Source organism: Meriones unguiculatus, chromosome 1 (assembly GCF_030254825.1).
Source record: "Meriones unguiculatus strain TT.TT164.6M chromosome 1, Bangor_MerUng_6.1, whole genome shotgun sequence".
NCBI classification, from domain to species: Eukaryota; Metazoa; Chordata; class Mammalia; order Rodentia; family Muridae; genus Meriones; species Meriones unguiculatus.
In genome coordinates this window covers 24,048,128-24,061,891 of record NC_083349.1, presented here as the reverse complement: position 1 = coordinate 24,061,891, position 13,764 = coordinate 24,048,128, and the positions used below count along the sequence as shown (strand labels likewise).

At 52.5% G+C, this 13,764-nt stretch overlaps 1 protein-coding gene across 2 annotated transcripts; it reads left to right on the top strand.

The window, feature by feature from the left end:
- The first annotated feature begins 854 nt into the window (after positions 1-854).
- Positions 855-13,383, top strand: Peli3 (pellino E3 ubiquitin protein ligase family member 3). Of its 2 annotated transcripts, none has more exons than XM_021650271.2 (7): positions 855-1,029; positions 2,092-2,241; positions 5,188-5,317; positions 6,961-7,062; positions 8,333-8,527; positions 8,814-9,002; positions 10,421-13,383. In XM_021650271.2, exons 2-7 carry the CDS (start codon positions 2,093-2,095, stop codon positions 10,988-10,990), a joined length of 1,335 nt encoding a protein of 444 aa, XP_021505946.1. In that variant the 5' UTR covers positions 855-1,029; position 2,092; the 3' UTR covers positions 10,991-13,383. The 2 variants fall into 2 exon arrangements, with proteins under 2 accessions (XP_021505946.1, XP_060240191.1); XM_060384208.1 differs by lacking the exon at positions 855-1,029 and adding an exon at positions 1,122-1,271.
- Positions 13,384-13,764: the final 381 nt, after the last annotated feature.

Below are 13,764 nucleotides of genomic sequence, written 5' to 3'. Positions count from 1 at the left end.
ACTAGTTCACGGCAACTTTCTAAGTCAGGAGGTCATAGGGCTTGGTGGCCCTTGCTTCTAATTCTAGCTTTTGGGAGGCGGAGGAAAGCAGTGAGGGGACAGCACAGGACAGTTACTGTAGCCGCCTTCCCAGGACTTAATTTGCTCAAATTTAACCTGGAGAGCTAGACATTAAGAAAATATTTGTAAGCCTGTGGCACAGAGGAACTGAGCATCTAATAGTCTGCTTTCCTTTGAGGCTTTACAAAAGATTGGTGCATGCTGGTGGTGCGTGCTTCTGCTCACGAAAGAGGCCAGAGCCCACGGAATGTTACACAGAGAGAAGGTGATCAAGCTGAGCTGGAGGAGAGGTTTGCACTCAAGACAATCGCAGTGGCTTTCTTCAGCCTCTGTGACACACCTTCCTCTGCTTCCTCTAGTAGTTTACTGCTAGCCCTTGGGCTCTCTAATTAAGAGGTTTCTAATTAATGGGAGGAGGGGTTTTGGAGCATGCGGTGGGAGGTACCCAGTCTGAGGTTAGGGAAAGGAGCTCTGGTTTACTGCGTGAAGGAGGCTCGGGTCTCAGGGAAAACCCAGGAGACCCTGGAACGAGGATGAAGTATCCCGGGCCTGGAATAAAAGGGTCTAAAGGGAGTCCCTCAACCAGCTAGAAGGGGATAGGGAGTCCCTCAGAGGAAATTGCGGGTGGCACTTCATTGGTTCCAGGGGCGGGACCCGGAAAGGGGCGCAGGCTCCTGAAAACACCCTTTTAGCATCGCTGACTACAAGTAGGCTTAGCCGCAGGAGGCGGAGCCTCAGGGTGAGGCGGGGCCCTCTGGGGCGGAGCCTGAGGGCGGGGCGTGGGGCAGGGGGTGGAGCATGGAGGTTTGTGTGCACATCCCTCCCTCCTCTGGGTTCTGAGCGTCCCCGTGACGAGTCTGCACCGAGCAGCCGCGGGCCGGGCCCATCCCGCCGCAGCAATCCCCCGGCGCAGTAGAGGTGAGGCGGGCCGGGGCGAGCAGCTCACGGAGAGCCCCGGAACGCCGCCAGGTGAGGCCGGCGAGGCGGAGGGGCGGGGAGGGGGGGCGTGCGCGGGGGGCGTGTTTGCGTTCCTGCGGGTGGCGGGGTTGGGAGAGCGGGTCCGAGGGCCGGCGCCTTGTGGCTGTTAGCGCGTGGGCGCGTCCCTGCGGTAGCAGGTCTCGGGTGTGCTGCGCCCGTCTGGGCATCGCCTGCGGTGCTCGGGGTGTGCGAGGCCGTCTGCGTGCCCGCGCCTGTTTGCCTGGGGCCGCCGGGTGGGTATCTGCGTAGGCAGGCGCTGGGCCGTCGTCGTGCCCTGCCTCGGCGCAAACCCTCCGGCGTTGGGGTTGTTAAATCGGTAGCCTGCGGGGGACCGGCTCTGCTGCGGCGGGGAGCCCGACGGGGGAGCGCCGCCTCCGCAGGCCTCCTGAGAGACCCGAGCGGCCTGAGCACCGCAGACTGACACCTGAGGGAGGGAGAGGGCGCGCACCCGGGAGGGATCCGGAGGCCTGCCTGTAGTGCCAGGCCAGCGTAGGGAGACTGAGTCAGGTGGATGGCGAGAGGAAGGCAGGCGAATAGGGGAAGGTAGGTGGACAGAAGCGGGGAATAGAGTGTGGAAAGAGAGAAGGACGTGCCGGGAGGACAGAGAGTCATTGAGAACAGACCGACCGACAGAGGCCAGACCTGCAAAAGGACAGTAAGATGACAGTGACCACACAGATCCAAGAACCTGACAGAGGGGGTCACCGAGGTTTTGGGGGTAAGAACTTAAGCCAGGAATTAAGTCTCAGTCCAGAGAGAAGGTCCCTTAAGTCCTGGCTGCCCCTCTGCCAGGCACATTCTGTCTAAAGTTCGTGTGTTCCGCTGGCCTCACCGAATATCCTGACTGGCTGACAGAGCCTTTACTTTTTTGGCCCTGTCTCACCCGTCTCCCTCCCTTGGTATCCCAGCAACCTCGCCTTTTAGGGGAGGCGGAAGTAGTTATAGTAACAAGTGTTGAAGGGTCGCTGTTGGGTTGGCCTAAGGAGCCTTGCAGCTAATCAGAGCTTGAGAGGAGTTGTGGTGGGAAGCTGCAAAGTTCTTTTCTCTGATCAGAATGGTGCTGGAAGGAAACCCGGAAGTGGGATCGCCTCGAACCTCCGACCTCCAGCACCCAGGGAGCAAGGGCTCTTGCATCCTCTCTTCTGGTGAAGAAGCGCTGCCAGGCGAGGAACCCATCAAGTATGGTGAACTCATCGTCCTGGGGTGAGCCTCCCTTGCCCAGGGTTGATGGGCCAGGTCAGCCAAAAACAGCAGTGGGTACCAGCTGCACTCCCCAGGACTCTTTGCTCTTTGCTTCTTGTCACTTTCCCAGACAAAAGACAAAATTGACCAAACCCATTTCCGGTTTTTGTTTTGTTTTGTTTTTTGAGACAGGGTTTCTCCTTTGCCTGGCTGCCCTGGACTCACTCTGTAGACCAGGCTGGCCTTGAACTCTGAGATCCACCTGCTTCTGCCTGGGATTAAAGGTGTGCACTGTGAGACAATTCTAACTGTTCACCACAGTTTCTAATCAGTGAGAATGAGAGTCTCTGGAAAAGAGTCTGTAAAGCATCTACTGTGCTTTGGTGTAAAGAACTCTGGTTCTGCACAGATCTGCCTGGTTTCCATTCTGCTTCTGCAAGTTGCTGAACTTTCCTGTGCCCTTGTTTCCCCATTCTGAAGACAGTGTTGGTACTAAGCCATACACCCAACGGTTATTTGAAGGAAGGAAAGGAGGAAGGGATTTTTATAAAGTACACAGTACCCAGCACATATCAAGAATCTGGGAGGCAGGCAGTGCCAAGCCTTTTCGTAGACATTATTTCCTATCAGTATTCATAAAGATGCTGTAAGGAAGGAGGTGAGGAAACTGAGGCTCAGAGAGGGGAAGTGACTGGCCTAAGGGCACACAGCTGGTAAGTGGCAGGGCTGGGATTTGAACCTAGGTCTTCCTGACTGTAGATCTAGCACACTATCACTAAGCTGCAGTTTGCCCTCATGATACAGATAAGAAAGTGGAGGCTATGAGAGACAAAGTGATGGGACTTGATGGCTGGGCAGGCCCTGTTTCTTGCCTGGAAACCTGCATCTCCCATGAAACTCTTCCCCAGACACAGACCCTTTTCCTTTTCCTTCTGTGTCTCCTTTTGGTCCCCCCTCTGCCCTGAAGACACTACTTGATCTGCTGACATGATGGAGATTAACCATACATAACAATGGCTGTCATTTAGTGACTTTTGCCTTTTTTTTCCTAATAACAGTAGCTAGCTCATATCAAGAGCTTGCTATAACCATGCCAAACTTTGTCAAGCATTTTAAAGTGCTTTATCTTGTTTAAAGATAAAATCAACCTTCCAAGTAGGTCCTGACAAATGAGATCCATTTTATAGCAGCTGTGTGATTACTGGAAGAGCCAGGATGTATGCCAGGTTCCTGAGAATCCTCAGCCTGCATCCTGACCTGTCTCCCTCCAGGCCTGATGCTGCCCATACAGGAGAAATGCTCAGAATGGTAGAAGAGCTGTTTCTCACAGGGCTGCTTACATCTGCTTTGTGTCCTGACAGACGGGTTTGTTTCTATCTGGATGCAAGGCAGGGATGGAGGAGACTGCAGACTAAGAGCTTGGGCTTTGTTCACAGCCCTCTGTCCTGAGGAGAGCAGGGAGACCTCACTGTGTGGCAGAGCTATGGCGAACACATGGAAATCACGCATGGAGTAAGGCGCCATGCATACACCTGTAATCCCAGCACTCGGGAGGGGGCCAACCCGGGTTGCAGGAGATCTTGTCCCCAAAAATCAATAAAAAGAAAGGAGAGGGAAGGAAGGAGGGAGAAGAGAGAAAAGAAAATGTGAGATACTGAGAGGAACCCCACACCTAGAGAGGCAGAATCTCTGGTGGGTCTAGAGAATGTGGATTTTAACAAACTCAATAGGAAATTCTAATTGGTCCTTATATTTGGCACCTTTTTTTTTTTCCTTTTTGAGACAGGGTCGAACAGAGCTCCGGCTGGCCTCCACCTGTCCCTTGTGTAGCTGAGGGTGACCTTGAGCTCCTGATCTTCATTCCTCTCAAGTTCTAGGATTATAGGCTCGTGCTACCAGGCTTACATATTGAACCCGGGCCGTGTGCATGCTCGGCAAACACTCTACCCACTGAGCTACATCCCCGGCTACTGATCTTCTTCTCTAAAGCTTTCTACGACTCCCTGCTACTCACAGAAAGACGTTCTTAGCTTGGTGTTCATATCTCCATACTATTCTTTACCAACCAAGTCACTCAATCTGGGGCTCATGAAACCCTGCCAGCCTTAGGGCCTGGGCTCAGAGTCCTCGAACTTGTGCGACTTTGGCAAATCTAGGCGAGTATGACCACACTCTGGCTTTTTTTTTTTTTTTTTTTTTTTTTAAGCTTCGTAGCTTGAGGCAAGTCATTTTCCCTCCCTGGGCCTTGATTTGTTTAATTTATAAAAGAGGGAGAAAGACACTTGCCTGGCAGGACATTTTGCAGATTCCATTAGGTAATTGAAAACATGAAGGACCAGGACCAGGGGCAGCAGAGGCAGGACCAACAGTGCAGTGACTCACTTTGCTTCTCAGAGTCCATTCCCCTGAATAAGAGCTGGAAAGGGAAGTGGACATCAGACCCGTGTGGAGATAATGGAGGGAGTAGAACCAGAAGCTGTTTTTTCCTCTCGGTCGTTTTGTGGATGCTGTGTGATGAATGACCCTTTGCTGCAGGGGAAGTCTTTCCAGTTCTTCAAGGTTCAGTACAGGTGTTTCCTCTCCCAGAATCCTGATCCTCGGTCATCACCACCTCCACCCACCGGGCCTTGAGTGTACTCAACTTGTGCCTAGGTCATGGCGGGTGATGTTTGGGTTCTATGAGAAGCCGAGCTCTCTCCTTCACTGAGGGCACCGGCATGACTGTGCTGCATCACCTCTACCTAGCACCTGCTGTTACAGCTGAGGCATCCGGGAAACACTTGGTCATTGAAGGAGGGTTCCCACCCCCACCCCTCAGTGCAGCCATTCCAGGCTCTTCTAGCTTTGGGTGCTTCTTGCTTATCAGGTAGAGTCTGCTCCGAATTGGCAGTTTCCTCCAGATCTCCTAAGGGCTCACTTTCTCCTCCTTTCTCTCCTCCCCCTATCTCCCCACCACCACATCCACAGCTACAATGGGTGCCTAGCTAACGGGGACAAGGGCCGCCGCCGAAGCCGCCTGGCACTGAGCCGCCGGCCGCATGCCAACGGAGTGAAGCCAGACGTCATGCGCCACATCTCCACCCCGCTCGTCTCCAAGGCAAGCACCTTATTCCAGTGGGCTGAGATGCCATCCTGTCCTGTGTGCCCAGGTCTCCAGCCTTCCTAGACCTACTTTGATGGACTTTCTGGAGCTGGGAAGCCCACTGTCTATTGGCTCAGCAAAGAAATGGTGGTAATGGGTCTGGAGAGATGCTAGCTCAGTAGGGTAAGAGGGCTTGCTGTGGAAGCCTGAGGATTTGGACCCCCAGCACTCATAGAGTAAAAGCAGGTGTGCCTGCCATCCCAGCACTGTTGCGGGCAAAGACAGGAGTTTTGCTGGGGCTTGCTGGCCATCCTCCTAACCAGAAAATGCGCACTCCAGGTTCCATAAGAGACGTAAATCAGTGCTAGAAGACACCCGGTGGCCTTGATGGGCACACAACCGTGCCCACATATACCACACCACAGACAGACCCCAAAAGGGTGATAACAGGCATCCTTTGCAGTGTGCCCATCCCTTAATGGCCTCTGAAATGTTTCCTTGACTGCCACACCCCATTCGTTGGCTAAAATTTTACTTATTTAAAAATAGTAAATTTATTTTTATGTGTATAGATATGTTGCCCACGTGAATGTCTATGCACTGTGATCATGCAGTTCCTGTGGAAGCCAGAAGAAGGTATTGGATCCCCTGGGACTGGAGTTACAAACCCTTGTAAGCTGCCATATGAGCGCTAGGATCAAACCTGGGTCCACTGTAAGAGCAGCAAGTGATCTCGCTTACTGAATCATCTCTCCAGCACCTATCAGCATTATTCTAAAGATAGCCAAGCTCCAAGAGTGGATGTGATGTTCACACAATGTATTAGTCAGGGTTAGTCTAGAGAAACAGAACGTATGGAATGAATCTCTGTCTGTCTGTCTTATCTGTTCTGGGGGGATTTATTAGAATGGCTTGCAGGCTGTGGTCCAGCTAATCCAACAATGGCTGCCTACTAATAGAAGGTCCAAATATCCAGTAGTTGTTGAGTCCATGAGGCTGGATGTCTCAGCCAGTCTTCAGCATACGCTGGAATCCCAAAGCAGTAGGCCCCAATGCCAGAGAAGGACTTGCTAGCGAGAGGAAGAGCAAGCAGGCAAAAAGAGAGAGCTTCTTTTTTCCATGTCCTTTATATATATAGGCTGACAGCGGTAAGCGTGGCTCAGATTAAAGGTGGATCTTGAAAAGATCGGGATTAAAGGTTTATTTTTCCACCTCCAGATTAGAAGTGGGTCTTCCCACTTTAACTGACTTAATTAAGCAAAAAGCCCTCACAGGTGTGCCCAGTCATTGGGTTTTAGTTAATTCCTGATGTAGTCAAGCTGACAACCAAGAAGAGCCGCCACACACAACACCAAAGGAAAACCTTTGGCTTCAGAGGGTTGATGTGGAAGTTAAGTCTCTGCTGTTTCCAGGTGTGTGGCCAAGGGCCAGTTCTTGTCTCTGACCCAAGATTTCTAACTGTAAAAATTGAACAGTAAGCACATTTTTTTTGAGATAGCTAGAGGATTAAACAAGAGAACCAGCTAAGAGCTCCTTCTATACAGTCTCCTCTGCACAGGATGGAGCTGCCCCTTCCTTGGTTGCGCCTTGGGCGGCCTCTGGCTCAGAGCTTTACACCTCTTCCCTACCATGGGAAGTGACTGCCTTCTCTCCACCAGGCCCTGAGTAACCGAGGCCAGCACAGCATCTCATACACACTGTCCCGGAGCCACTCAGTCATAGTGGAGTACACACACGACAGCGACACAGACATGTTCCAGGTATGTCCAGCCTCCTGTTCTCTGTGTTCTGCAGGTGTTCAGGATCAGGCCATGGGCCCAGCGACTCCGAGAAAGGTGTTTCTGAGCACTCACTGTGGTGTGTGGCCCTTCGGATGGGAAAGTAGGATGTCTTTGCTGACTTTGCAGACAATAACAAGTCAGAGTGAAGACCCCTAGAGGGTGGGAGGCTGCATAGCTTTGGAGTGCAGAGGATAGGGTTAAGCCTCATGATGCCTGGGTTCGAGTACCAGCCCTGTGCACGTACCACTAGGTGACTTTGGCCAAGAGCCATTTAACATCTCTGGGTCTTGTTTTTCTCATCTGTGAAATGAGGCTCATAGTAGCCTCCCCGCCATGAGAGGAGCGACTGAGGTCTTATACTAAAATGCTTAGCTTAGACCTAGAGAGAGATGGGTTAGAGCACTTTAAGAGCATTTCTTGCACTGGCAAAGGACTCAGGCTCTGTTCTGAGCACCCACATCCGCTCTCTGTAACTCAGCTCCAGGGGAGTGGATGCCCTCTGGCCCCTATAGGCACTGTGAAGTCTCTCAGGCTCATATACACAGACAAAAGTAGTAAGCTGTGTGTGGCAGTATACACCTTTAATCCTAGCACTTGGGAGGTAGAGATGAGTGAATTTGAGGCCAGCCTGATCTACGTAGCAAGTTCCAGGCCAGTGCAGGCTACAAAGTGAGACTGTGCTTAACAAAACAAGAGCTGGGCGGTGGTGGCGCACGCCTGTAATCCCAGCACTTGGGAGGCAGAGGCAGGCGGATCTCAGAGTTTGAAACCAGCCTGGTCTACAGAGTGAGTCCCAGGACATCTAGGGCTACTCAGAGAAACCCTGTCTCAAAAAACAAAAACAAAAAACAAAACAAACAAACGAACGAAAAAACCTCTGATAGATACAATTCATTGCTAATATTCCAGAGTATCACCTTTTAATTGGCTTGTTAGCAGATGAGCTGGTTTTCACTGAGTGAGGTGTTCCTCAGAGCTGTGGGCCATAGAGCAGAAGTTGCTTTGTGCCATGACTAATCAGACGTAGGGAACCTGCATGCAAGCCCAAAGGGTCTAGACTCTACAGAGAGTCGTGGTGTGCTGTCCTCTTTGGGTCTGGCCTCTTCATTGTCTGGTTAGACTCTACAGAGAGTCGTGGTGTGCTGTCCTCTTTGGGTCTGGCCTCTTCATTGTCTAGTGGCTGCTGAGACGCCGGGTGAGAAAACTGTGAACCTTGCCTGTGTGTGTTCTTGTCCTCCTCTCCTTATAGATTGGCCGCTCGACCGAAAACATGATTGACTTTGTGGTGACAGACACATCTCCTGGTGGAGGGGCCACAGAGGGCCCTTCTGCCCAAAGTACCATCTCCCGCTATGCCTGCCGCATCCTTTGTGACCGCCGGCCACCCTATACTGCCCGAATCTATGCTGCTGGCTTCGATGCCTCTAGCAACATCTTTCTTGGAGTGAGTGAGCCCCTGGGCAGGGCTAACCCTTCAAAAGAGAGAGCAGAGGAGGGCGGAAGGGAAGCAGGCTAGCGTGTGGGCCTGTACATGGGCATCCTCTGTATGACTCTCCTGTGGCACAGCAGCCCACTTCTTGAAGAAGCAAAATGAGGTACAAATAGGTGGTGCCTGAGACCAGAAGTCCTGTCTGGGAACCTCAGGTCTTGAAGGTGGGGGGACACCACCTCTGGTATGCAGCCTTTTGGGAGCTCCTGGGGCTGTGAGCTTATCCTTCATGTGCTCCTAGGAGCGGGCAGCCAAATGGAGGACTCCCGATGGTCTGATGGACGGCCTGACAACCAACGGGGTCTTGGTGATGCACCCAGCAGGTGGCTTCTCCGAGGACTCTGCCCCAGGTGTCTGGAGGGAGATTTCTGTCTGCGGGAATGTGTACACACTGCGGGATAGCCGCTCAGCCCAGCAGCGGGGGAAGCTGGTAGGTGCCCTCCTCTACTCCTCCCCACCCTTCCCAGGTCTCATAATCCGTTCACTGCCTTAACAAGCTGGGAGGTGATCTATAGCACTTCTCTCCAAGAGAGTCCCACTGGGCTGTTTGGTGAGCCCCAGGCTCAGGGGGTTTCCGACACGTGTCAGTTAACTCCCTAGACAGGACCAGAGCAAGGTCCGTAAGGTACAGTCTCATACCTGGGGATCCAGCAGGTGATATGAAACAGAGCCACACAAATGCCCTGTGTGGAACCAAATGGCTTTGAGGCTGCCAGCAGCTTAGAAAAATCACACCGTCTTCCAAGGGTGACGCCCGGCCTGTGTGTGAACAATTTATAGCCCAGAGTGTTGGCAGCTTATAGTGTGTCTGTCACATTCAGGAACGGTTTAGTGTTATGATCCTCTCCCAGCAGGAAAGGGCCTTTGGAGTGGTTCTTAGACTGCTGGTCTGCGAGAATCCCTTTGGTTTATCTGGAGTACTATCATTGGGAGCCGCGAGTAAGTTCTAGGAAAAGAATAGATCCACATAGCTATATTCCTTGATTGAACCACAGAGAATTCTCCCCAGGTGTCAGCATGTGGGAAGATTATGAATTCTAGGCCAGCCTGGGCACATAGCAAGAGCCTGTCTCAAAATCAAACCAGGGCCTAGAGAGATGGCTCAGAGGTAAGAGCACTGGCTGTTCTTCCAGAAGACCCAGGTTTGATTTCCAGCACCCATATGGCAGCTTACAACCAACCAAAACTCTAGTTCCAGAAATTCCAACACCCTCATCTGGCCTTCATGGGCACTGGGCACCCATGCAGTGCACAGACATACATGCAGACAAAACATCCATAAAATTAAAAAACAAAACAAAGAATGCGTATGAAACAACACAGACGAATACCAGGCATTGTTTCATGTTCTTGTTTTGGTTGACTTATTTAATCTTCACAAGGCCCACTTGAGTTTTGGAATCCAGTTTGAGGTCCAGGAGACCAAGATGCAGAAGTTAAATTATCTTTTTAGCAACACTGAGTAAGTGACTAAGCAAGACCAGGGTTCAAACCCAGGCTCTCTGGCTCTGGAGTTCTGTGATCCGTGACCCATGGCATAGCCGCTTTGGGCTATGTACCAGTATTCCCCATGGGTGGTATTTGCTGTCTCTGCACTGTCCTACTTCTGCCATTATGGGAGAGCTTTGGGAAACGGTTCAGAGAAAACTTGTTTTGGGCCAGAGCTCCTGATTTGACCTGTGACCAATACCAAAGCCCCTAGTACTGCTAGGAGTAAGGGGCTGTATGTGTTGGGGAGCATCTGTCTTCTTGTCTCAGCTGGCCAGATGGGTGGCTTCTCTGGGGTGAGGCTGCCCAATGGCAGGAGCAGAGAGCTCCTGGGCTAAGGCCTTCTGCTGCCTCCGGCAGGTGGAAAACGAATCCAACGTCTTGCAAGATGGTTCGCTGATTGACCTGTGTGGGGCCACGCTGCTGTGGCGCACCCCGGCAGGGCTGCTGAGGGCACCCACCCTGAAACAACTCGAGGCCCAGCGACAGGAGGCCAACGCAGCCCGGCCCCAGTGTCCCGTGGGTCTCAGCACCTTGGCCTTCCCCAGTCCAGCCCGTGGCCGCACAGCACCTGACAAGCAACAGCCCTGGGTCTACGTCCGCTGTGGTCACGTCCATGGCTACCATGGCTGGGGCTGCCGGAGGGAGCGAGGCCCCCAGGAGCGCGAGTGTCCTCTCTGCCGCCTTGTGGGACCCTATGTGCCCCTGTGGCTCGGCCAGGAGGCCGGGCTCTGCCTGGACCCTGGGCCACCCAGCCACGCCTTTGCACCCTGTGGCCACGTGTGTTCTGAGAAGACTGCCCGCTATTGGGCGCAGACGCCACTGCCACACGGCACCCACGCTTTCCACGCAGCCTGCCCCTTTTGTGGGGCTTGGCTCACTGGTGAACATGGCTGTGTCCGCCTAATTTTCCAGGGGCCACTGGACTAGGCTCTCCAGCGTCCTTGCTGCCATGCCCGCCTGCCCACCCAGGTCCCCCATCTCCTGCTGTTCAGATGGAGTTCTGCATGTGGGATTCTGCCTGCTGGCAATAGCCACACCAGTTGGACACATAGGATGGGCTGTGACCCTCCCCTCAATTCTTGCCTCTAAGAGGGTCCCTGAGATCTCTATCCCAGTCCTACTGATAGGGACTTTAGCACCAGCTCTGCCCCAGGCTGATGGAGGGCGCCCCACGCCCCTGTTCTTCCTGGGGTATCCTACATCACGCCGCCTACACTGTGCCCCTGGGGGAGTGAAGGGGCCATGGCCCCTGACTTCCAGCTTAGGCTGGTTGTGCTCTGAACCAGCCAACCCAGTGACAGCTGTCCCTCCCTCCTGCTGCGCCCTGGGTTACTCTATAAACCTTGCTGCTCAGCTGCCCTCCCGGATCCACGTGTCCCAAATGCATGCAATACCTCCAGTCCTCAGTGAGTGATGAGCTGACAGGCATTTGCTGACTCCCAGTACAGGCAGGATAGTGCCACGTGGAGGATACACGGACAGTTGAATCCGGTTCTCCATGTGGTGGAGTTCACAGCCTAGTGGAGGGTGGACAGCTTCATGTGTGTTAGGGTCAGAGAATTCCAGGGCTGCAGAACAACCCTTGCTGGATTTGGCAAAGTAAGAGGCTTCATGGAGGAGCTCAGCCTCCATGGTGGCTGGGGATCTTCCTGGCCCACAAGGTAATGGCTCTGTACCCTCTTGGCGCAGACTCAGGGTAAGAGAGTAGGGGTGGAGAAACAGATTAAGGGGACGCTGGAGTGTAGGGCGTGGCTCTGGTAGAGAAATCAGATCGTCATTTGTGGACAGGAGTCAAAGCTGGGGGAGGCTCACCTCTCCACAGCAACTGCCTCTGACACAAGGGCTACCATTGCTGAATATTCATTGCGTGCCCCAGCCCATCCTAACAGTAATCATAGCTGCATTCACTAGGGACCAGGGCTCTTCTTCTCAAAGATGTTATTTAATCCTCACAGTGATCCAAGAAAGGAGGTGTCTCCACTTGGGTTCATAGAGAGATAAGGTTACAACCTGGTTGCAACTTTATTGGAAGCCACAACCACCCCTCTCGGCTCATTCTAAGGCTGGGCAGGACGGAGACAAGGCTGGTTAGAGTCTTTTTCCTGGAGAAGCTGGAGAAGGTAGGATATCTACCTACTCAGTGCCCAGCCCCATGCAGGGCCCCAGCAATGAGCAAGGGCTCCCGGTTAAAGGAGGGACATGTGGGACTAATGGCAGAAACTGATCGCTACGTCCTGTTGGCCACCTGGACATGCTGAGGTTGTTCTGAGCAGTTGGATGGCCCCAAACCAGAGCCACATCTTGAATGGCAGACACAGTAGAGGCAGGATGCAGTTAGGAGGGGAGCCTGGGTAAGGGCAATAGGATAGAAGGGCAGGGAGAATGCCTAACAGCCAATATGCAGGGCAACAGAAAAAGATGGGATCAGGGTTGTCGGCTAGGATCTGGTGGGTCTTGGTGACTGTGGAAGCGAAGTCAGTGCCGAACATCTCCCTATTCCTCCTGTTTGTGAGTCAGGTCTTCCTGTGAGCCAAGGGCTGAGCTGGGTTTCCTCTGGCTATTCAAGGGAAAGTTGACCAGGAAAACCAGTATAGACAGACTACAGAGAAATAAAAGAAGGTGGCTCTGTGTGTAGAACTTTCTTTGTCCTCAGGGCAAGGCAGAAGCCAGAGCCTTAGGGAGGTGCAGAAGGGAGCTGTCACAGAGCAGGCTGGGCATCCCATAGCTACAGGGGCTGCCAGAGTGCGGGGAGCATTTCAACCCTCCCCCAAAACACTAGCAACTCTGCCCAGTTCTTGCCAGTGACCCTGTTGAGGACCAGGCAGAAGAACACACTCTGATCTCATTTCTGGTGTTGAATCTCAGACTCTGGGAAAAAGGACAAACAAAAGCTGCCTGACTGGGCTTTGGGAAGAACTCAGGCTGGTGGTGTGAGCCAGCTCTTGAAGTTTCAGATTCCATGACGTTTACATGGAATGACGGTCTCTAAGGCTAGGCATGGTGGCATGTGCTTGTAATCCCAGCATTTGGTAGGCTAAAGGAGGAGGATTGTGTGTTCGAGGCTAGTCTGGGCTACATGGCAAAAACCCTGTCTCAAACAAGAGTACTCTCCTTACCAGGGTGATGTAGACATACAGAAAAGCCATGATGTGTCACAGTGATAGAATAAGAGACAGAGTGAGTGAGTTGGGGCAGGGGGAGGAAACAGTGTAGTGTGAGGTCTTAGGAAAATCAAAGGCCCTCTCATCTGTGCAATTGGTACGACAGTCTTATGCTATCTCAGGGGTTTTGCAAGAATTAAATGAGATTCTATATGGCAAGCTGCTGGTGAAGGATTTCATTCAATTGAGATTATAAAATGGCATCCTGCAGCTTGGTTGGGGGGTCTTGGGTATTGGGGGATCTCTCACTTGCCTGAGCTACCCTTTGGTGGCTATGGTTACAGAGCCTCTCCTACCTGGTTCTGGTTACTTTCCAACTTAATCGGAGTCAACTTTATACTATATAGTCTGAAAACAAGCAAAAGGATCGAAGGGGACTGTCCTCAAGTCATAGACGTTTTTACAGGATTCCCCCTTAAGATGACACCCTAATGACACTCACCAATCAGAACCAACAGCTTCTAACGTGATGGTGATGAGCCTGGCCTTCGGTACCCTTGTGAATGAGAAACTGGTGCCTGTAAGGAAACTGTGTGGGAT

What these genes read in the sequence shown, in the direction of transcription:
- Peli3 (XM_021650271.2), top strand. Translation starts at nt 2,093, where the DNA reads ATGGTGCTGGAAGGAAACCCGGAAGTGGGATCGCCTCGAACCTCCGAC. An exon ending in GGTGAACTCATCGTCCTGGG is followed by an intron (nt 2,242 to 5,187) that starts GTGAGCCTCCCT and finishes CCACATCCACAG; the next exon opens with CTACAATGGGTGCCTAGCTA. An exon ending in CCACCCCGCTCGTCTCCAAG is followed by an intron (nt 5,318 to 6,960) that starts GCAAGCACCTTA and finishes TCTCTCCACCAG; the next exon opens with GCCCTGAGTAACCGAGGCCA.